At 42.7% G+C, this 23,176-nt stretch overlaps 2 protein-coding genes across 3 annotated transcripts; one reads left to right on the forward strand and one right to left on the reverse strand.

Annotated features, from left to right (window-relative positions):
- The first annotated feature begins 436 nt into the window (after positions 1-436).
- LOC124177618 lies at positions 437-2,620 on the forward strand. The gene is made up of 2 exons (XM_046560178.1): positions 437-645; positions 1,003-2,620. Exons 1-2 carry the CDS (start codon positions 542-544, stop codon positions 2,132-2,134), a joined length of 1,236 nt encoding a protein of 411 aa, XP_046416134.1. The 5' UTR covers positions 437-541; the 3' UTR covers positions 2,135-2,620.
- On the reverse strand, positions 2,493-19,496 carry LOC124177617 (protein Skeletor, isoforms B/C). Of its 2 annotated transcripts, XM_046560176.1 has the most exons (14): positions 19,211-19,496; positions 14,320-14,457; positions 13,037-13,109; positions 12,084-12,192; positions 11,651-11,813; positions 10,707-10,966; positions 7,360-7,459; positions 6,821-7,005; positions 6,316-6,630; positions 6,085-6,253; positions 5,809-6,002; positions 5,499-5,723; positions 5,227-5,406; positions 2,493-4,386 (listed from the first exon to the last, which is right to left on the reverse strand). In XM_046560176.1, the coding sequence occupies exons 1-14, from the start codon at positions 19,479-19,481 to the stop codon at positions 3,421-3,423; spliced, it is 3,348 nt and encodes a 1,115-aa protein (XP_046416132.1). In that variant the 5' UTR covers positions 19,482-19,496; the 3' UTR covers positions 2,493-3,420. The 2 variants fall into 2 exon arrangements, with proteins under 2 accessions (XP_046416132.1, XP_046416133.1); XM_046560177.1 differs by lacking the exons at positions 2,493-4,386; positions 5,227-5,406; positions 5,499-5,723; ... (3 more) ...; positions 6,821-7,005; positions 7,360-7,459 and adding an exon at positions 7,646-9,872.
- Positions 19,497-23,176: the final 3,680 nt, after the last annotated feature.

The following is a 23,176-nucleotide window of genomic DNA, read 5'->3' on the forward strand; positions in this document are numbered from 1 at the left end:
TATTGGGAAGCCCAACTTTATACTCGTTTTTTCAGCAATTTTATCGTCTTCGCGTGATCTATTTGCTCATATTTTCTAGAAAACGAACCTTTTTCAATGAGAGAATAATCATGTTGCGTGATTTACGGGTATACGTAAAAATCGGAAGAAAATTTTATCGGACTTTGAGTAATTAGAACAGTGCAACGGATCGCAATGATTAATCTGAGATCGTAAAACGCCGGATAAGGTTGGATGATCGACAAAGCAAAAATTATTGAAAAACAGTTGAAAATCATAATTTCAAATGCACGCAACTCGCTATCGGTTCAAAAAAGAATACATCATGCTAGAAACGTAAACGTCAAAGCTAGACGTAAAAATTGTAAACAGCAATAAAACTTGACGGGTAAATTAACTGCGCGTTTGAACAATATTAACTCGCTGATCCAACGATTCTCCTGCAGTTTCACGTTTCATCTCGACAGCGTAACATCGGAACGCAATCGCGTCTTGGGCCGAGTTTCAGCTCCGGCCTCGACGCTCTTTGAACAAGGAGAAAATGGCTTCCAGTTGGATCCTGCTCATGACCATCGGTCTCCAACTCTTTACCGGGTCAATCTGCACCGTCTCTGATGAGCCCGCCTTCTGCAGCGCTGAATTTGTGTAAGAATTCATCAACTGTTTGCTCAAATTTGCGAATTAGCACCGTAGTTTGTGATACCTACAGGTCCTTGAATTCAAATTCAATGATGACCACCATAATGAGAAATTCGTTGTGACGTGGGAAAGTATGAACTGATCTACGTAGATATAAATTTTCTCAGTACCTAATCCGATCAAGACATGTATAATTCATAGACGCGCATAGATCTAATCAGATATAAATATCAGATGGACAAAATTTGGATGTAATTAGAGCTATTCATTTTTCCTCGTGAAAGGTTTCCATTCGTGATCCGTGGTTAAAAAAAAAAAAAAAAAAAGTAACGATAAGGAAACGCGGCAAATTCGATTTTCCAGGCTGAAGCACATCTTCCTGCTGGTCCCATCGCGGGACGAGCTGCCCCACCTGACAAGATACTTGAGCTTGATCCGGTCGGTGACGATAGCGAGAAACCCGGACGATGATAGTCTGGTGCACGTGATGAGCGACCCGGAGGACAGGGAGGCCATATATCGACACACGATTGAGCGCAACGTGTACGTGTCGCACACGCCGTACTGCGTGCCGAAGACGGAGTTCTCGGCACTGCAGGAACAGCGAGCGAACCGAACGCTGTTGGAAAAGCTGCGAGGAAGCAACGTGTTGGGGAACCTGATAGACCGGGAACCAGCGACGGACGACGAGCGGACGGCGACGAAGGAGCAGAACGGGGCGATGATGCGGTTGCTGAAAAACGGTCGTCTGCCGAGTTTCTCCCGACGGTTTATCAGGGCGGCCGACGCGACGCCGCTTGGAAAACAGTCGAACGCGGCTGAGCCCAGTCCGGGTCACGTGATGGCAGCAGCGACCAATGGGATAGCGGCTCGCGTGGCGCGTTATCAGATGAGGGCGAGCGCGGAGAGCGCGCCGCACTCGCGGTTGGTGAAACGTCAAGACGACGACGTTGTTACGACCCCCGTCACGACGACGGTGGACATCACAGCGACGGAGGGCGCAGGGCCCACACTAACGCCACCACCCCCGCCACCACCGCCGCCGCCGCTACCGAACAGATCGAATCAAAATCAGGGAAAGGGAAAATGGCAAGGCGGGAAGCGGGACGGCGTCAGGAACCCCCAATCTGCGGTGAAATCGCAGAAGTCGCATGTCCACGGTAATCAAAAACGCACTACATCTTTACCCGAGTCGCTGAAGGCCAGGGGAAAGGTTTCCAACCGAAAGTCGCCGAACAGGGAAGAGGGAAAGAGCAGGGGAATTGGCCACAAACAAGGAGCCCAGGGAAAGCATGTCGTACCGCCTTCCGACGAGGACGATGCAAATCGCTCGGCCGACGAACTCGTGAACGATATCGGCTTGTCGACCGATGCGGTCCCGTGGTTGATTCAGTGCATCGCGGAGGCACCCGATACTAATCACAATCTGTCTGATCATCTTTATAAAATGTTCAGGTATGCCAAGAGAATGGAAAATCAAAAGAGAAAGGGGTAACCGTATTCCTATGATGTCTCGTTTCTGTTTATTGTATGACAATTAATTTACGTTTATTAATATCGTATAAAATATATATATATATATATATATATATATATATATATACATATGTATATATATATATGTATGTATGTACAACTATATCTGCAAACTTAACAATTCTCGTTTATATATACGTATAATGAATCGAGAAGAAATATAATTTATATACGTTAGTTTTTTTGCACATCTTGTACCTTACAGTCGCTTTTGAACGCGGTCGGATTTGTAGTCAGCGTGTAACGAGACAATCGCTGACTCTTATTGCAGAGCTGCCGAAATCATGCTGAGCGTCCGAATTGGTCGAAATTTTTTATCCTCTCCGGTTATATATCTCGTCGTCTTCTTATAGGTAGAATTGCTAGATAGTAACGGTGGATTAGTAACAATACGGGCATCTGCGATTAATGCGCGGCCTTCGTCCGAGTCGCCTAGAAAAAGTATGAAAAATAAAAAAAGAAACACGAACAAATAATATATAATGCGTATAGTACAATTAATGATAACTACGATTATGAATATGTGTGTATTAAAATGTATAACTTCAGTTCTCAGATTCACTTAACTAATGATTAACACTAAACCCTATATCGTATCAATAACATTCTGCGATACTACACTGCTATACTTGACGGGATCCTATACTACATGTCTTGTATCCTTGGGATAAATGGTACACATAAAAATATACTCCCGATTTAACATTTGAATTACTGAAACACAACGCGCAGCGACAATTTATGGATCCGAGATTAGTTTACTGATCGTAAGTCGTTGTGACATGAAGAGTGAAGCACCGAAGTTAATTCTTCAAAATTATTAAAACGATCATGTTCTTCGAATACTTTCTCAGTAAAAAATTTCAGAACTTGACTCACTTCAATACTGACGAAAGTGACGAGACCAAGAGAATGTATGTCAAAAATGTAAACGGAACTGCAGGTGCAAATTTTGCGAACCCTGGGGGAAAATAAACATGGCTACCATTGATTCCATTCGGTTGGAATTTTATTTTAGCGATGCAATCTTTCCCCGTGATCTATGATATGGAGTCCTTTTTTTGGACAGACGAAACGATGGGAAGATTTGAGTAGTTATGATTTCGAATACCAACGGCAGTAGAAAAATTGAGAATTTAGCCTGTAGAATTCACTACAAATGGCGCAACGATATTCATCTTATACCATCATTATTTTTTGAGCGTAATAGATGACCGATCTCCACCCTTGGAAAGAGAAAATAAATTAAATGACAAAGTATAGAACAATCGTGAGCACTATGTATTCGATATTGGCCATAACCAACTCGCCGGCACTCGGTGAGGGTTCGCGCGCATGGTCATGGTCTGCATGATCCATGGAATCCGTGTGATTGTGATAATGATTGTGATGGTCATGCTGATCGTCAAGCTGGGAGTGATCGTGATACTGTTGATTGGTAGGGGTAACCTCAGCGTTAGTAACAAGACTGGAATTCATGTTTTGAGTATCATCATCCTCATTGTGGCCCGGTACGTGGTGGGGAGCCCTCTTCGATCGTTGGACGAGAGTGAGTCTCGTGTTTCCGTTTCCCGGGTTCTTTCGTCCTGCTCGGTCGGTGTTCTGCAACTGCGGAATAGCGTCGGGCCTGAAGTTGTCCGGAATGGGAGGCGGCAGCTCTCCCCTGAAGCTTCCGTACTGCGGGGTCTTGCTGAGAACATCGGACGACAACCTTACTCGACCGGGGCGCTCGTTGACCTTCGGAATCGAGCGCGCAAGGTTCGCGTCCAGTACCTGAGTCCCGTCGGCTGTGATCAGGGCCCCGTCAACGGGGGCCTGACTCTCAGGTCTTCGTGATGATTGGCGGGGGGCAGACGGGGGCAGATAGTAGGCCTCGGGGCTGTCGGCAGCCGGCTGCGTGTCCTCCTCAGCCTCTCGCCGCTTGTTTCGCTGGGCCTTCTTCTTGAGCTTCTTGCTCTGGTTCCCATCCGGCGGCGAGGGCACGAACATCGGCTCGAAGCTGTCGAGGGGGGCGTATTCCCTGCTGTCGAGGATCGCGTCGTCCGACTCGTCGACGTTCAGGCGACGGTCCTCGGCGTAGTCGCTGACTTCGGTGATCCTCAGGATGGGCTTGAAGCCACCCTCGACGACGACTGACTCCGGCTTGAACCCGGTGTTCTTGGCGCGTTGGGCGACACCCTCGACCTGGGACATCTTCGCCTCGATGGTGTTCTGGTTGAAATCGGTTTTCGTTAGCTTTGTTATCTGCGCGTTGAACCGGGGTTCGTTCGTCGCTGATGCAGGGAGGCTGTGATGGGATGGGGATGATGATGATGATGGCTGGGTTGGACGGTAAATGGATTTCTTCCTATCCTGCAGGATCAAGTGTTGGGATGCTCTTTGCTGCGACAGCGATACTGGGTTAGGGATCAGGGAGTGCGAAGGCCTGCGCGACTGCACCGGCCTCCGCTGCACAACCACTAGCTGAGGCTCGGCGTGCACCGATGCGGATGGTCTTGAGAAGGTCGGCACCCCCTGGGCGTAAGCCAGTTTCATTACCCCGAAGTTGGTCATTACTGGGCCCCGGTTTCGCTTCGCGACATCTGCAATTAGTTTTTGTTTCAAATTAGGATCCCGCTCACGTTCGCGTTCCCTCACTTCGTATCTCCCGTTCATCATCGCGACCTGCTTCATCGGTCCCTGATAGCCTTGATCAGCCTTCAAGTTGTTGTTGTTGTTGTTATTCGCGCCAAGCGTGTGTTTATATCCGTTCTTGTTCATGTTATAATGCAAGCCTGATGCGGATGGGCTGACCTGTTTTAACTGATGCAGCTGATGATGGTTATGACTAAAATGATGATTGTGATGGTGGTGATGATGGTCCTCGAATGATTGCAGTAAGCTTTCGTACGGTATTTGGAACGTGGGATTCCTGCTCTTAAGCCTTATTAATTGAGTGCTAGTAAACGATGATTGATCGTCGTCTTTTACAACGGGGAGGTTGTTAGCGATGATTGATGGATTACGAATGTATTCCCGATGTTCCTGGAAGAATTCTGGCCTTGGCGTTACCTTGCTCGATACACGAATGCTTTCCCCTCCGACGAGCTGGTCCGTTTCTCCGGCGTTCAACTGCCTTCCCGGTAACTCGGCGTAGACCTCGCGCACTTCGCTTGCCGATCCCTGAATACCACCTTCGTCACATTCGTCGTGGACGTTGATCTTCCATCCAAGATGACGGTGAGTGAAGCACTGAAAAAAGATCATTGCAACCATACAGACACCTTTCGCGCCACTTCTCCTAGTGGAGAACAACACTGTTGGGTTCGTCTTTTACAACTCACCTGATAGTAGACAGTATCCGGAGTGTCAGCGTCTGGAGTCCATTCGACGATTCCCGGTTCTCCATGATCGCACTCCAGTGTCAGAGTGCGCTGATAGGCACCGAACGACGAAAACTCGTCGGCGAGAGGCTGCGACTGGTCAGGAACCCAGTTGCAGAGTCGACCGACTCCGGTGAGCTTCATGGTACCGCGGATGCGTTTAACTCCAGCGAATATTCTCACGTTCTAGGAAGTATACAGAGATAGTGTGTAAGACTCATCGGTTATGACGCACAAACCATTCAAGGACCAAATCGCGATTCGCACCCACCTCCTTTTCCTCCGGTGTTTTGTGCTGATAACCGCCGATGGGGTCGTCCGTTATGTAGAATGGATGATAGCGGGCCGGTACTTCCGGGTCCGAACCACCCTCGACGACGAAGGTGTACTTCTTGCCTCTGACCACGTTGATCTCGGGGATAAGCAGCCCGTTTATGTACCAGGATATCCCCCAGCCAACGTGTCCTGAAATATAACACAGAACCGCAAGTTCGAGCCACTCTCGCTGGGGATAAAAATATTTGAAAAACCGTCAAGTCGATTTCACCTGTGATCGCGGGGTATCCGTGCTTTCCTCCGGTCGGTCCCATCTGGGCGTAAAAAACTCCGTCAGCAGGTTCGCTGCAATGGATCGGTGGTATTTCCCACGGGTCGTTCTTCGGCGCTGCTGCTGGTGGCGGTGGAACGCGCTGCGGTCTTCTGGTCGTCACTTCCGTCTGGGGATGGAAGAGTTTCGTTAGTTCTATCGACCGGTTTCTATATAAAAAAAAAGCGGTACCTGCAGACTCGTGGAGTCCTTGTCCTTGTCCGTGAGGGCCGGATGACGATCCTGCTCCTGGTTATCTGGCATCGGGCAATTCCACCGGGGTGGTCTGCCGAATTCAATCAATTGATCCTTCCTCAGATAGTTGCTGTGAAAGCTGACCTCTTTCCTCTCGTTCAGGGGCCCGATAGCCCAGATAATCGCTTGGCTCCCGTTCGTCGTTATTGGCACGTCAAGTTCGTCACTGGCCTTGAGCGGACGCTGGTAAGTCACGATACTGTAGCCGTTCACCATCGCCGCGTTCAATAAACGCACCGAGTTTGAGTTGTCCTAAGCATAAAAGGTGGAAGATCATTTTCGCGCTCCCTTCAAAGTATAATATATAAAAAATTCAACATCAATTTGTTGTCTATCCGACACTTTATCAGCCAGAGTCACAAAAATTGTTCCACAGTAGTCCATATCGAAAAATTTTCTACACAACGCGTTGTTTACAGTGAGAGAAGGAGGAAGGAGGTACCTGGATCCTGGTGTCCGGACAGCTGCCTCGCTGACCCGAACACTGCGATTTCGCGTCCAAAAAGTAGTCGACGGCATAACCCTGGAGGGTTTCCTTGTCCACCCATGCGACCACCACATCTCCACCGACCATGATGCTCTTCTTGGGGTCCGGAGACAGGCCGAAGGACATGTACTGTCCGGCGTCTGAGGAGAGGAATCAATAAGAAATCAATAAAGCAGAGGGCTTCAGGCATTATTAATTCTCTAAAGAGATATTTTCGACAAGAGTTGCGGCCCTGGTTCGATACTCGTTGCTAACGCGGTTTGCCTTTCTCTTGACATTTTGAAATCTCAATTATATTCCATCAATGGCATCGTTAGCTGACGGGCATATTCTGACTTATTATACCGTGTGTGTATCTAAGTGTGAGTTTGAACATGCTTGAGTATAGTTATGATTGTAAAAGTGAAATTATATGACGGGATATACGATGTAAAAAGGTATAATAATATCCGGGTAAAATTGGTGTTGACATAGAAATTTTTCAAGACTCTTACCGAGTTTTGCGACGAGCTGAACGACGACACTGTCACCAGCAACGGCCCAACGGACTTCGAAGGCGAGATCGTCTTGGAGAACTTCGCAGTTTAATTTCGACTGAAAACCGAAACGATAATTTAATCACGTTGTTGTAATTTCTATCCTCTCTTAGTTTCCGGGAAGAGAAAATATTTATATATATATATACATATATATATATATATATATATATATATATATACATCGAAGCGCATAAGCTATAGTTTTTATTAAAAAATATATTTATTATAAAAATATTTGAAAGTATACGCATCATGTACAAAAAAAGAAGGTAAATAAGAAAGTATAAAATTGTGATATTCGAATAAAGACGTGAAGTATAAAAAATACATATTTTCCTAAATGTATAATACGTTATCACTATGATTATTATCATTATTATTACTATGATACTTTTTTAAACTGGCTCGTTACTGAGGAGTGACTGATAAGTGACGTATTAAACAGGTATATCGTACTCACGTTGCGGTTTGCAAAAATCCTTATAAGTTTATAACGATAAATTTTCATCCGTTACTTGCACACGACATATAGTTTATATTTATATATGTATAGGTATTTATGTAATAAAAAAGAAGATCTGTTTATAATGTATCACAGTTCAGAAGGTGGTGTATATACAGGTATATACAATATAAATGTTGGTAAATAGTGGTGAAGGTATAGATTTTCCACTAATCGTATAGATTGAAAAATTGCAAGAGAAATGAGTATTCGTAAAGCGAAAAATCGCAAACGCGCAATTACATTAAAATGCTGCTGCAACGTAATGCACGAGTTTCGACGTTGCTACGGAGATATGAAGGTATATGAATAGCGTGTAACGTATATGTATATATAATAGTAGAATCATGCGGCCTATAATTTCGCAATGAATTATTTCGTTGGTTAATTCCAAGCAATGCAACCTCTAAACAATTCTCACCCGATAAATATGCCATATTTAATAATATATAGTGTAAAAAAACAAATCACGTTTATGTATAATACTTATAAGCTGCGCCCAGCTACCGGTAGATTTATTTATTTATTTACTCATATCATAATATTTAGTCCTATTTCACGCGGTAGAATGTTAAATAAATAAAACGGTATTTCAATTCGTGGAAAAAATATCACTCGCCGAGCGTTCGACTAATGGCAAGCAAGCCACGTGGAGGAAGAGAATTGGAAAAACAAAAGTACAAAGTAAGTGGATAAATGGGAGAAAGGGTTAGGAAAAAAAAGATGTAAGGAACCAGACAGAACGCGATGGAGATAGAATTTTTTCCGTTGAAAAAACTCGGGAACTTTTCGTCCAAATTTCACCCGTCCCGAACCGGTAATTTTGTGCTCGTTATCTTTTCCGTCGGTTGAGATTATTCTTAAATTACAACAGCTTTTGCTATTTCACTGGTAGTTACTGGGTGGACGTTAAATCGAAGCACGTTTTTTCACGGGATCCAGAAATGGGCAATGAACGAAATTATCAATACCGTCAAAACAATTGCTCAGCTGAGAAGCTTTGATTAAAAATTGGATATTCTACTTATATTATCAGACTGACGAAGAAAAGATCTATTCAGTATCCATTTTTCGACACGATAGTCAAGTTACCGTACAGAGAGTATTACAGGTGATTGGATACGTTAAAAAGTCATTTGGACTAACTCGAAGCTTCGCGAGTTCATTCGAATTGTTCGCGAGACGTCAGTGTCAGTTTCAAACGGCAAGATGTGATGTGAAAATTAATTTTCAACCGTAGGAAGTAACTCGAAAACGAGATTTTGTCATCACGGGGAAGAAAAACCATCCAAAAATGATTACAAGACTCAAAAATAAGAAAATAAAAAAATAATAATACACCAAACGACAAAGTTTCGAAACGATTATTATCGAAAGTCGTCGCGTCCTCGAGGTTTGATTTGCGGGTTCGATTCGAACGATGATCAAGGAAGTTTTTCCAAGAATCGCCCTAGTACTGAACGTAAGAGTTGACACTCTGGTCTCCAGGATACCGTAGGAACCTCGCGTACGATCCTTGCTGCTGGTTCTGGTATCGGTGCTGATCACCGAAATTTCTGAACCGATTGTCATGCTGAGGCTGAGAATATTCGAGCTGATGGTGAGAGGGGGGCTGGGAAAACTGTTGCGAATAAGGGTTGAACGCTGGCTGGACGTTGGCGAGCTGCTGGAGGCGCGAAAGCGACTGTTGAATGTCGTTTTGGCTTCCGTGTCCGAGGAGGAACTCGCGTCTGGTGATCGGGAGGGAGTGAGGAACCTGCTGGATGGGCTCCTGGAGGTGGAGGCTTTTCGGAATCCGGTAGTCGACCGACTGGAGCAGCTGGACCTGGTCATTGCGCCTCAGGGTCGGCCGGTAGGTGGTGACGCGTTGGTCCTGGCTGGAGGACGAGGACAGGATCGAGGGAAAGGCCGCCGGGGTCGAGGGCTCTTTGGCTAACCCCAACTGTCCCTGTCCTCCGCGCATATTCTGCAACACAAGGACAGAGACAGTGGTTATTTTGTGATTTCAACACCGGCTTCCGCAATAGTTCGAAAGCAAAGCTTTCCGCTCGCGTGGAAAGCCGTGGTTCGATTCCAAGTGCAAACGCCTGGACGACGCGACGCGACGCTTCGAATTCACTGCCGAGAGCTTGCAAATATTGACCATCGCTTGGCCGACGCGCGTTTGAATGCACGCGGACGGCGAGTGTGTCACTGGCGTACAGAACTTGCGTTACCTTCGGTTTGGATTCGGAGCGATAAAAGGGTAGTGAAATTCGGGCTTCAGGGGTTCGATTCTGACTTCTGCGGACAGCAGTTACACCTCGACACTCAAGCTCGTCTTACGATATATCAGCAAAGCTCGACTTCGTTCCGTCGCTTGGGTGGACACTGCAACAGTCTGCACTTGACAACGACAGAGTCACCTGAATTCAGGTTAATGAACTGTCCACTGTCCACTGTCCGTGACCATACGCGAGCTCGGTCAAGCGGAAAGGGGTTCAATCAAGGCCATTGAGGTCCGGGAGTCAAGTTCCAACACTAACCGGACCTTGATCTTCGAACTCATTTTACAAGACTTGGAGGACCCTTCGGTGTTTCTTTTTTTTCCAGAAAAAAACAACCTGGGAGTGATTTTGAAATCGTCTGTACCTAATACCTCCGGTCAAGCACGTGACAAAAAGTGAAAGAAGAAAGGCGCCTCGCGCTGCCAACCAGAGCGTGGTCGATGTTGCAAGAGATAGACAGAATGACAGAGGAAAGGGGAAAGCCTGACGATGGCTTGACCGCGGCTAATCGTGAAATTGGAGTAGCCACTCACCTGGGGAGAAACGCCGAGCATCTTTAGAGACGGGGGAACGTTCAGGCTCTGGGGTATCTTGACGTGTCCAAAGTCGACGGTGAAGGCCTCGCACCAAACACCGAAGTGTCCGAGCTCGTGGACCGTCAGGTCACCAGGCAGGGTGAGGACGATGGTTTTGTGGTCGTACTTACGGAGCGGATTCTCCTTTCCGTTTTCGTCAGGAATCCGGATGCCTTGGGGCGTCGGATTCGGTCCTGGACCAGCCCAGAATTTCGCATCTGAAACAGAGTTCGAAGTCACGGTTAAGTTCCCCGTTTTCCTCGTGGAAACGAGCCCGGAGAAAAGAGAACACTAAGGCATGGTGTCCAGTAAAGAGTATGTAACAAATTCAAGGACAATTCAAGGACATTCTCAGGTTATTCAAGGACATCAAAAGTTGAATATTTTCAGGACACAAGAAAAATTCGAGCATAGTTTCCAGGACTTTTGAAGGACAAACAAAATTCAAGGACATTTCCAGGACCACCGGACACCATGTAAAAGTAACACTCAGACTACCCCTTTGCAACACGATGATCATTCCGATTCTACAGAATTTTCTAAGCAGTGTAATAAGATTGATCCTCGTACTGAAACGGCGAATCGTTCTGTTAATGTACCATTTGTGAATATACCCCCAGTAGCGTTGCCTTGGGTTGGAATAATTTGAGAAGACTGCGGGAAATGTTTCAACAAAGTCGATACAGAATTTTTCCTGACAGGGACTTTTGCCACCTGACAACAGACTCACGCAAGATTTTGAGCAATGCAAATTCTGATATCAGACCTACGGTCAAATGTGGAAGTGGACGGGTCGTGTCTGAAGCTGGAGTCTGCGGGCAGACTTACCTTGGAACGCTACTAGGAGTGGTACCCTTTTATCGACGAAGCCACCTCGGCTCCTGAATTTTGTAACGACTCACCTGGCGCTTCTCCGTCGTAGCTAAATCCGGGTATAAGAAGAGTCTGAGCGTCGACGATGACAACCGGTTCCGAACTTACTCCGTGGATGCCGTTTAGGGTTCCAAGCTTCTTGGGTCGCGGATACTCGAACCCTCGCGGTATCCTGACGTCGCCGAAGTTTACCTTGAGAATCGAAATAGCAGGAAGGAATTAGATGAGCTCTCTTCTCGGTGGGCAGGGAAATTGCCGGGAATCGCACTTTTCCCTCTTAGAGAGCTCGCAGCTCGATCGATGCCTGGTCTCATTTCTGCGGCCAGCCTTGGCGACCGTTCGAGCGTTTCTTCACGCCGCGGTAATTTTTCAATATAAGGGCAGTGTGCGGGGGGAAGGAAGGGGGAGACAGACTAAGGCCGAAGGCCACACCGACGGCCGTTATGAAAGGTGGGTACTCACTGAAAAATCGTCGCACCATATCGCGAACCATCTTATATTGTTCAGGGTCTTTCCCTCGGGCAGTGTCAGAGTGATGTCCTCCTTTCTGTACCTCCTCAGAAGGTCGTACCTGTAATTTGTTCGAACACAAAACCGAGTCATGAATGGTATTGATGACGACGCGATGAGTAAACGAGGACGTTTAACGATCCGATTTGTCGGTGCAGAGGATTCGAAGGTTGGAAATTAATTGGGAGGTTGATGTCGGTAACGTTACTGTAACGATCCGTGTTTAGGAAAAATCATTGCTTGACCCTTTTGACGGGCACAGTGTTTATTACTGAAAAAATTTCCGACAGTCATACGTGGTCTATAAGTTTTCGGGGTAGCTGATTACGATTCTGAAGTCGGAATTACGAAATTCAAAATTGCGGTAATTTTCCGAAGTTTCCAAAATTTTTTGGGATAAAACTAACGAATGGAAAATTCTGACAAAAATATATATATTATAAAACTGTGTGTGGAGAATACGTAGAAGATAAAAAAAAAATTTCAAGTTTCAGCTGTCTACGTTACAAAAACTCGATTATTTTTGTTGAAAAAAATGAGTTTTTTCACGTTTATTGCTTATAATAAACACACAAATAACCAAATTATTGCAATTTTGTATGAAGTTTTGATGACTTAGGCATCCAAGAGTCTAAAAAGAAAAAATATATTAGAAATATGACAAAAAAACTGAGACTAAACTGCCTCTCAAAGGGTTAATTCGCTCCTTCAGGATCGTCTCAGATTTGGTATGAAGTGTAGCTAATATAACTCCTTGGAAGTGATTTTAAACTTGCACAATAACGATTTTTCGTTCAACTTTCGTCACGTTAAACGTTACCATCAACTTCAGTATCGCGAAGTGTTTATTAATTGAATTCACTACGGGCTTCTGTTTTGAAAATCAATTTTTTCTTTCTACTCACGTTCCCCTCTCGTCCGGGACTCTGAATCCATTGTCGATCGGTGTCTTGGAATTGCCGGCGTAAAAGTAGGCGGCTGAAAGTAGATTAGTTCACGAAGATTAGTCAACCTTGATGCTTGATATCTGATTTATTTATTCGTTAAAAATTCTTCCCGTTTCTCTTGTCCTCACTATTATTCCGTCTCCTTTTTTTTCACGGCTCAACGAACGAACGAACGTCATTTTCACCGGGGAATTGAAGAAAGGGACCAGCGTAGGTTTCCTTTTTCGGGTAAATGCTGATTCGCATTATCGGCGATTCGCGACGCGTGGGACGGCTAATTTAAATTCAAACGTCAAAAAGCCCGCGAATTTCGGCGAAATCGTTGCGGGGTGTGGGAGGGAAAAAAAAAAATTGTCCGAATCGGTGAAATTAGGTGGTTTCGATCTTGACTCGACTCAACCTTGACCTATCGTCACGTGCTTAATAAAAATTGCGTGAATGCAGTGATTCCGTTTAAAGCGCGTATCGTGCATCCCGGCTTTTTGCCATACTGCGATTAATGGACGAAGCCAGTCCACAGCCACAAGGCGACTTTCGATTGTTGTCAAGTGAGTGTAAAAGTACATGGAAAAGAAAATAAAAAGACTGGCAAATGGACTCGACTCAACCACACGAGCACACATTCACACGTTCACAGACTGAGCACAGCGTCAGAAATAGAAAGAGGAAAAACCGACTTTTGCCGATAGTTATTTACTCCACGGATCTGCCGTATCCGTTTTGCGCGGTAATTTTCTCTTTCTCTCTTGTAAACTTTTGAAGAAAGTTCTTTTCGAAAGTACATTCGTGCGGCAAATTTATGCGAGTGGCGTCGAAACTCTTTGAAATGCTCCGTTTGGCTGGGCATAAAGCTCCGCGATTTGTCGGTGTGTCAAAAATTTTCCTTCGTGCAGCCAGGTTGAGAAAGTTGGTCAAGTTCAAACAGAGGCTTTGCAGAGTCTCGTTAGAGCGAATCTATTCACATCGAGACGTAAAAAAATGTACGATTTTGACAGGATAAATTGTATGACCGCGAGTTAATTTTAGACTCTCGATTACGTCGCTCGATCAATTTATCGATCAATCGCAAAACCGGTTCCTTGATAATCGTACCGATCAATTCGCGAAACATCGCTTCTTAAATAAACTAATTTTTCTCGGTTTCTCTCTCTCTCTCTTCACATTCCCTTTGAAAACTAATCTTTCAAATCCACGTTTCGAAGAATCAAAAATATCGTCCAACATCGTTTTGTCAAGCTTACCCGGACCCTCGCCATCGTAGGTCAAGTCCTTGATGTACAAGGTGCGTCCATCTACGGCGAAGACTTCACCGGAAACACCGTGATGAAGCTGAGACAATTTTCCCAGGGGTTTTCCGTAGCTTGCTGCACTGCATGACTCTGGAACAGAATAAAATTTGTGAAAAAACGGGATTGATATAATATTTTAAGGTAGCTATTCAAAAAGTTTTCCAACCTTTCGTAAGTTGGATATTTATCTTTCGCTATAATTATCTGCCAAGCCATTGTTGCGAAACTGATTTTTCTTAAAAAAAAAAAAAAAATAAAATTCATCGTTGGTTCGTTGTTCCTCAATTTATCCGACGTTGTTCGCAAAATGACTTTGTGAAATTTTTAACCGCAAAACTCGGTACGTTTTATTATTTGACACTATTTTTCATTTTCTTTTTAAACTTCATCGGCCTCTTACTTCGTCATCTCCCTAATTGCCTTCCACTTATTTGCCTGTCATGAGTTTCCTTTTCTTCTTCTTCCTCGGGTTTGAGAAAGGCGTTGACGGCCCGAAGGTTGAGGATTCTGAGCTTGAGATGGAAGTCGATAAACACGCAAGATGCGCTGACGGGTCGGTCAGTGAGCAAGGAATGCGGTTTAACAACGTCCAAGTACCGCGCTTACTTCTACATATAACACACACACACACACATTTCTAAGACACGCGTTCAACGATTCCTGATTACACGACATAACATCGAGTTAGCATAATGGATATTTATAATGAGCTTGCTCGACAAACGGTCAACGTCTCAAGATCATCGAATCTAGTTCAATCCCCGGACGTTATTTCGTCTTTTCATCTCCCTCGAGAAAAAAATTCCCCAATATCTATCAATTGAGCGAAACAAAATGTGCGAGAGCAAAACTCGCGACGTTCTTTTTTTCAATTTTAATCAATTTTCCAGCATCGTCCTGTGAAACGTGCCTGGACCATGACGCAAACCATTCTTACACCACCAATCGTGAGTTTATCTACACTTTTTCCTTTTCATAGAAATTTCAAGTCTCGTATCGAGTTCGCGATCAATTTTCATCCCAGTTTCGTGCATCGAAGCGCGGATGATGATTGCATCGATAAAATTATAATCAATCTAACGGCACCGGCTGAGAGTTAATTGGAAAAAGAGAAGTAAACGAAGTAAAATGTAGTTGGCAAATGGCGAACGAAGGCGAAAAAATGAAGAAGAGGACGAAGACGAGACTCGTGAATAAGCTTCTTCTCCGCAACGAGATCGTACAGTTTGCCGCTGCGCCTCACGGTTTAATATCGACGGATTTTGGAGAGAGGCGAGCACTCGCTAATCGTTCTCTGTTGCAACATTATGCCGGCCTACTTATCCCTACGGTCCGCTGTATCTTGTATAACCAGGTCGGTAAACTCGCGGTTAGGCATTTCCCTCGTTAAATTCATCATCGGTACCGAAGCGTCAATTTTTTTTCTCTTCTTATACGATTTGTTTTTCCCGTATTAAGTCCACGTTAATCAATATCGATCGTTGTTTTTCAACCTGGAATTGTTTTTCGGAATTTATTCTTTGTAATAATCGATTTCTGAAAATCGAAAATATGACGACTTGAATCGTCGAAGAAAATCGATCGAAGATATAAAAAAATCGGATCTTCATTTGACTGATTATTTAACCTTGATAAATACTCACGGATCGATCGATCACCGTTTTACAGTTCGGTGTAACGATTGATATTCCTGCATATTTTTCATAATGAACGTAATAATGACAACAACAACAAAAAAAATGATAACGATAATTTTCTCGATCGAGGTGTACGAATGTAGTCTCTTACCGAGTTTCGAATTATCAAATTATGTCGAACCGAATTGAAGAGCATGGCGAAATCGCGGATGGTTTACATTACATGCGTACCGTGTATATACATACAAGAAAATCTGTCTGAAATTATTAGACTACATGTACGATGACGATGACGATAATGATGATGAGGTGTCACTGACCCAGACCGACCTTTCGACGATCGAGAGAAAGCAAGAGGAAGTATAGCATGAGGTGTAGCTGGCATAGTTATAATAACGTGTTTTATGTAGACGACTTTGAAATAATAATATGTGTAAATACATACGTGAAATATCGACGTTTTGCTGGAATCGGGAGAGTAAAAACGTTCCTTAGAATACAAGAAGAAGAAAGTGAAGGAGGAAATTTTTTGTCTAATTTAGTGGACTGTAAACTGTTACATCCACAAAACTGAAGGGGAGCAGTGTTGTTGAGAAATTTTTAATCCCGATTTGTGTGTCAAAAGTTGATCGTTAATCGGATGAATTTTTGCGTAATAAGACAAATTTAGCTTCCGCGACTTCCGGTTGCAAAATGCTGGCTATTCGATATTTTTAAATACCTCCTTAACGATTCGCCGTGAAACTCAGCAACGAAACGATCTTTCAAAACATCGTGTAAGAGTCGTTCTTCAAAATATCAACCGATTTTTCCAAATGATTTCTGTCCCATGTTTTTAAAAATCGGCCGATTCCCGAGTTTCACGACGAATCGTAAAGAAAGTTTACAGCCGACATTTCATTCTGCATGTTTGCATAATTTCCTACCGACAGGTTCTAGAACATGCGTGTCGATTTTTCTACTTTATAGATGATGATTAACGAAAGGATATCTCCTCCTCTTGAGCCCGGCGATACCGATTGAAATTTCGTAATTATAATAACAAACCTGGCGTTGTTGGCTCGTAATAGGTAAAAGTTTCCTCTGAATGGCTTGAACACCGGCTGCATAGGCGTTACACGTTCGCATGCATATAAATATAATGTGTATCCGTGCATTGAGCAACTTTTCAAACCGATCGCGAGTCCCGATCCGCCAAAGGCTCTTCAATAAATTCATTAATATGATAGCTGTACGTTACATGGTCATGAATACACGCTCGTATTCCGATACGCCTATAATAAGCCTCCTACCTCCGTCTAAACGCGAGGTTCACGCGTTTCGATCGCGGTCGATCGCTTAGAGCGATCGGTTTTCGGGCTCGGATTCTGGAAGATCGTTTCGCCGATTTTCAACGTGTGATTACAAGAACTCCATCGCCTTTACGAACACGAAAATTTTCACTCCGGATCGGCGCGGCTCGGTTCGTAAACCGATCGGGGAAATGGAGCAGAAAACTACCGGACCAAATATCAGCCAATTATGCCGAGGCACGTGGCCTACGATTCAAGTGAATGTCCACGACGTGGTCTACATGTTTTTTTCAACATAACACTGGAACTCTACCAACGATCGGCCCTCGGCAACCGGTTGCCGATTTTTCACCGATTTTACGCTTAATTCATCGTGTTCTTCTTGTAGAAAAAAAGGATTAACTCGTACGATTCAGGACAACAAAACCGATCTCTCGGAAACGGAAAAATTTGCAAAATCGATTCAATTTCAGTCGTAGTTTCGATTCTGAAGAAGAATCTACGAATGAATTCGGCTTAGAACACTCTAGCTAGGAAGCCTGGTTTTACCGATTTCTTATAACCATTATGCTTAGGAGTTTATGTAATATATAAAGCGAGGAATCGCCGTGGCTGTATAATGCGATGAATATAATGATGGAACGCGGTACGCTTTACCTGCCGGGCATGTAACGCCGGCTACAAGCATTTGCAAGTGAAAACCGAGCAGGTGAAAGGTAACGGCTAGTTATATTACATATATATTTAACGCACGATTTACACCGCGCGCATAACATTATACCAGTAACTCGTATTATACGTAAATCATTCTAGTAGTTAGAAGAATTTCAATCTGTATAAAGGGATACAGACAAAAAAAAAATTTCTTTTACCTATTTACTGGATTTGATTAAAGATCGGCAAATAAAAGACGTTGAAAAAAAATATGGTCATTGGTCACAGCGATGTCAAAATTTTCCACAGACATTTATCTAGATACGAGTATTATTATTACCCTTGTGGTTCAGGATGATCAATTCAGGATTTCGCGCATTGTGGAACAACCAGTTCTTGAATTTGCAAACACTGGAATTAACGATACAGGACAATTGTTTTTTCTTTCTCGCAAAAATTATAAGCAGTATTCAAATTCTCTGAAGCAATCATCAGTTTAACATCTACAACCTCAAATTTCCAGTGAAAGCGGAGAAACCGGTACGAAAAATCGTTGTTCCCGAGATCCAGGAATTGGGTATCCATTCGGGTGACTTGAGGGAAAACAATTATAAAGGCATTAAAAAACGATCATAAAACACGAAAAGAAGCCGCTTGACTCGATCGTTCTATTTTAGAAATCGTTAGGACCGTTAGCAATCGTCAGTATTTGAAAATCGGTAGCACCGATCACTACAGGTTAAATATCGATGTGAAAAAAGGATTTCTCAAGGGTTTAACATTGCAAGTAAATATTAAAATCCATAATTCTTAAACCACAATAAGTATTTTGATACATCTGTAACATTTACGATAAAGATCGGAGAATCGTCAACAAAAAACAAAGAATCGTCGGTTTGAAATTGAATCTTGATCGAAAGATCGTTGAAAAATTGACGAGTAAAAGAAAAAAAAAAAAACACAAATTTGCAATCGGTTGTGATATCTGTGTAAATATCTGAAGCTGCCGGACGGTTTCGACTGTAGAAACCGGCTGATAAATCGGTGAAAGAAATCTTCGAGTCAAGGATCGTTGAGATCGGATGGATCCTTGACAATTTTGACGGGCTAAGTAAAATCTTGATTCATTGCGATGGCCGTGCGAATAATCGCGCAAATTCGAACGAGAAATCGGCACGAGAAATCGGCTTCCCGCGGAAAAATTAGACGACGAAGAGCGTGAAAAAAATGCGTAAAAAATGGCAGAAGCGGAAAACTCACGTAGGCAGGAGGCGAGGAGAATCCCGATCGCAGCGAAGCTCAGGATCGGTCGACGCGAGCTTGAGGCACTGAAGCACGAGGCCAGGGGTTGTGCCGGTCGCGCCATGGTGCAGGCTACTTGATTACTGGCTTGGAAAGTGGCTGCCAGTTGACCACCTAGCTTCGCCGGTCCCACCACGATCCTCCTCCTCAGGATCAGAGCCTCTCCCCGAGCCTCGAGAGAGGGTAAGAGAGACGAGGAGAGACGGTAGGAGGCTTCGTTTATCCACATTGGATTATGCGCAAGTTGTTTTGCACCTTTATTGCAAACATCGGGTCTTGGCCTAAGAAGGAATTTCGAGTCTTATCGCTCTTCCTCTTTTTTTTCCACGACATCTCGCGTCCGTCTGTTCGTTTTTGGATGACGAAGGCGTAGCTTGTACGGTTTGTTGGTTAAAAAAACAAAAAAAAAAAAAAAAATACTAACAAATAAAAAGAAATCCAATAACAGCAACGACGAAAAAAGTTTTCAGAGACTATTCAAGAATTTTAATTAATGCTTACTGTAGAGAATCGTACTCTGGCTTTATGGAATATTCAATTTTCAACAACATTCGAGAGCTGTAAATCACTCAGTGATTCGACAACGTTAATTTTTTTTTTTTTTCGTTTTTTTTCCATCAAAATCAGAAAATTGCACCGTTCTGCCGATTTTTTTCAACACAATCGACTCGATGATCGTGAATAAAGTTTTTTGAAAATCTCGAAGAAGATACATGTATGGTTTTTTTTTTTTTGTAAACTCAAATTTCGTATAATCGTTCCAACCAATAAGCAATAAAGTTACGATTTATTAGCATTATAAAAACAATAATAATAAAGTATGCTGTTATTCAAAATCTATGATGTTACAAATGAAAAACTTCAATTCGATTCGACCGACTGGAAATTGAATTTTTGAATACGATCGTTGAATTTTTTGTTTCTGGTCTTTTTTCGTTTCGTGACAGTTCAAATAAACTTGAATTTTTTAATTCTACTTCTCATGATATGTATTATGTACGTATACAATGTACTTTATTACATACTCTTAGAGTTATTGTCGGATAAAACTTTACGGGAAGAGAAATTTTTTAATCGACATATTTGGAGTTTTGAGAAAGAAAAATTTTTTCCTCACGATTCGTAGGATTGGCGACAAGGATATACGACGAGTGTGCCGAATTTTGAACCACAAGCGAGGCGCAGAAGCGAAAAGACGACGAGACAAACATAGGTAGACGAAAAAAAGGAAACGACACGTAGGTGAAAATAGATAGACGCACGATATTGTATGTAATACATGTTTAACGCGTAGCGGTTCTCCGCCTCTCCCGCGATATCAAAGGACCAGTTTTTCACCGGCATTCAATATATACATAATATACATACACGTGTATAAAAACACACGTATTATACGTGACGCGCGTTGTGTTAGAGCTTTCGCCGGCAAAGTTGAATAAGAAATAATCGACGCGATTCTAGGAGGAGGAAAGAAAAAAAATCTACAGGTTATAATAAACAAACAAAATAATAGGTGAAAGAAAGCAGGAAAGAGTTGAAAAAAAATTCGTCGTTCGTCTGACGTTTATTTACCTACTCAATCGACGCCCTCTAAAACCGCTCGTTCGATTCGCTCTTTGTCTAACTATATTCGCGTTCATGCAAATTCCGGATTAAAGGCAGATTTATCCACTCCAAGCTCACTCGCGTGCAGCGGTGAAATACAAGTTCTATGTCGCATTGCTAATTAACTTGACTGGCTTCTCGTCAACGTCCCGTTAGCTCGGGTATATAAAGCGTGGATTGTTTTTTTTTTTTTTCTTTTATTTTTTTTCTTTTTTTATTTCATTCCCTCTTCGTCTACTTTCGATATTATTAATTTTCAACGGTGTGAAAAATTTTCAAAACATGTGCGGAAAATTCGTTGCGGTGAAAATCGCTCGTGTACGATTGTGGAAAATTATAACTGATATTATACGGAATAATTCATACGTTAGAAGCGTGATGCAGGTGTTCAAGATCTCGTGAACGGCGCGGCGGGCAATGAAATCTTGATTACTCTCTATTTTGTCATGGCTCGAATGGCATGCGGGACGAACAACAGCAACGCGTGTTCTTACGCTCTTTTTATTCTCGGTTGGGGGGGACAACCTACAAACTCAACAACTTCGACAACGATCTATTCTGGAGGAGGAACGCGAGTTGTTATTACAAAAACGATTAAAACGCTTGCGGAATTCTCGCAATTGCGTATATTCTTGCGAAAATTTTGGAAAGAATTTAAATCGTTAAACAACAACACAATACGTGGTGATAAATAAAACCAAGCCATCGATCGTAGAGAATTTCTAAATACAATTTTGTTACTACGTTGTTAAGGTACGTTGCTCGAAACATGCCGATTAAAAATTTAGAACTGTATACTTTACGGACGATTAATATTATTACGTTTTAAAGATTTCTTACTTTTACAAAATTAATTCCATTAATTTTAAAAATTTTACATCAGACCTGCGAACAGGTAACTAACGATAAGTTTACAACAAGTTTTCCATGGGTTTGCATTTTTATCCTTGTATATGACAACGTAAACAATCTGACGAATAAATGAATAAATAAATCGTGAAAACGGTGAAATTTTCCTCTCCGGAAAAACTTGAACGCGATGTTATTTCCGTTCGATTCTACGCCGGGGTGAAAAAATGATGTGTCAAATTTTTTCTTTTCACCAGTCGCACGATAAATCGCGAATTATAACATGTAACTCGATTTGCAAATACGAGTGGGATGTCGAAGGATGATGACGTCGGCACGTGTGAGTCTCGTGCGGAGTGATTTTTTCCCTCCGTCTTTCCTTTTCTTTTTCTTCTTTTTTTTTTTTTTTTTTAAATTTTTTTCTCTCCCTTCTCCTCCCCTCTTCCGCACGTACGTTTTTCTCCATTTTTCATCGTGTCTGTGAGTCGGCATCTCGTATTCATGCCTTCTTCGCACGGACGTTCACTTGCGATTGTGTGCGGGTCAAGGAGTTCAAGTGAAAGTATTAAATATCAGTGGCCTCTGCATCGCGCGGCTAATATGTAGGTAGGTACATACATACGTACGTACGGTGGATCCGCACACGGCAATGTAACGGACCACGTCTGGATATATTATTCAGCCGTGTCGCGTTATTATTACGCGTCATACTCCGTGTGTTGGGAAAAATCGGCGCAGGAGAGGGAAAAATAAAATTATTAATTATGGTAATACAATTTTTGCCGTTTTCCTGCCACCTAAATTAATCTAGTCATTGTTTAAAAAAAAAAAAAGAAGAAACAATTATCTCACTCATTTTATCGGACGATATTCATTTCGTGTTATTCAACTCGGCAATTTTACTTCCCTTCCAGTTAGTTGTTTCGTTACTTTTGTTCCTTTATCTGAATTTCGTATACGAAATATAGCTATATATAGGTGATTAAATTTCGCTGTCGAGAATTATTGTCGTATGTAGAAATTTGCCAAAATTGTCTAATAAAAATGTAGGTAAATTATATCTATAACCGTGTAGGTATAGTATGTAAAAAAAAATAATGTTGTGTCTCCGGTTATGCAACGTTTGAGTACAATTTTTATGTCGAAACGAGTATACCGTACAAATTACTGTACATAATACATATTATATTGCAATTGCACAAAAGTTGAGATACGCAAACCCTCGCGGTGTTGTGAACAAAACAAGTCAAGGTTATCAACTTTTATTACCTACACCCATACATCTAGATATGAAAAACCTTTGCAACTTTGTACAAATACAAACATATAATAACGTGCATAACATAAATTTGTTTATCTGACGTGTAAATATTTATTCAATTTTTTTCCTTGTTCAGAACCTGTCACTCGTTTAAATCAATATTTATTAATACTTAGAACCTTTTCTTCGCATTCTCTTTCGCATTTTAA

This window comes from Neodiprion fabricii, chromosome 3 (assembly GCF_021155785.1).
Source record: "Neodiprion fabricii isolate iyNeoFabr1 chromosome 3, iyNeoFabr1.1, whole genome shotgun sequence".
Taxonomy (NCBI): Eukaryota; Metazoa; Arthropoda; class Insecta; order Hymenoptera; family Diprionidae; genus Neodiprion; species Neodiprion fabricii.

What these genes read in the sequence shown, in the direction of transcription:
- LOC124177618 (XM_046560178.1), top strand. Translation starts at nt 542, where the DNA reads ATGGCTTCCAGTTGGATCCTGCTCATGACCATCGGTCTCCAACTCTTT. An exon ending in TTCTGCAGCGCTGAATTTGT is followed by an intron (nt 646 to 1,002) that starts GTAAGAATTCAT and finishes TCGATTTTCCAG; the next exon opens with GCTGAAGCACATCTTCCTGC.
- LOC124177617 (XM_046560176.1), bottom strand. Translation starts at nt 19,481, where the DNA reads ATGTGGATAAACGAAGCCTCCTACCGTCTCTCCTCGTCTCTCTTACCC. An exon ending in TGCTCGGCGTTTCTCCCCAG is followed by an intron (nt 7,460 to 10,706) that starts GTGAGTGGCTAC and finishes TTCGGTTTTCAG; the next exon opens with TCGAAATTAAACTGCGAAGT. An exon ending in AAACACCGGAGGAAAAGGAG is followed by an intron (nt 5,724 to 5,808) that starts GTGGGTGCGAAT and finishes TATACTTCCTAG; the next exon opens with AACGTGAGAATATTCGCTGG.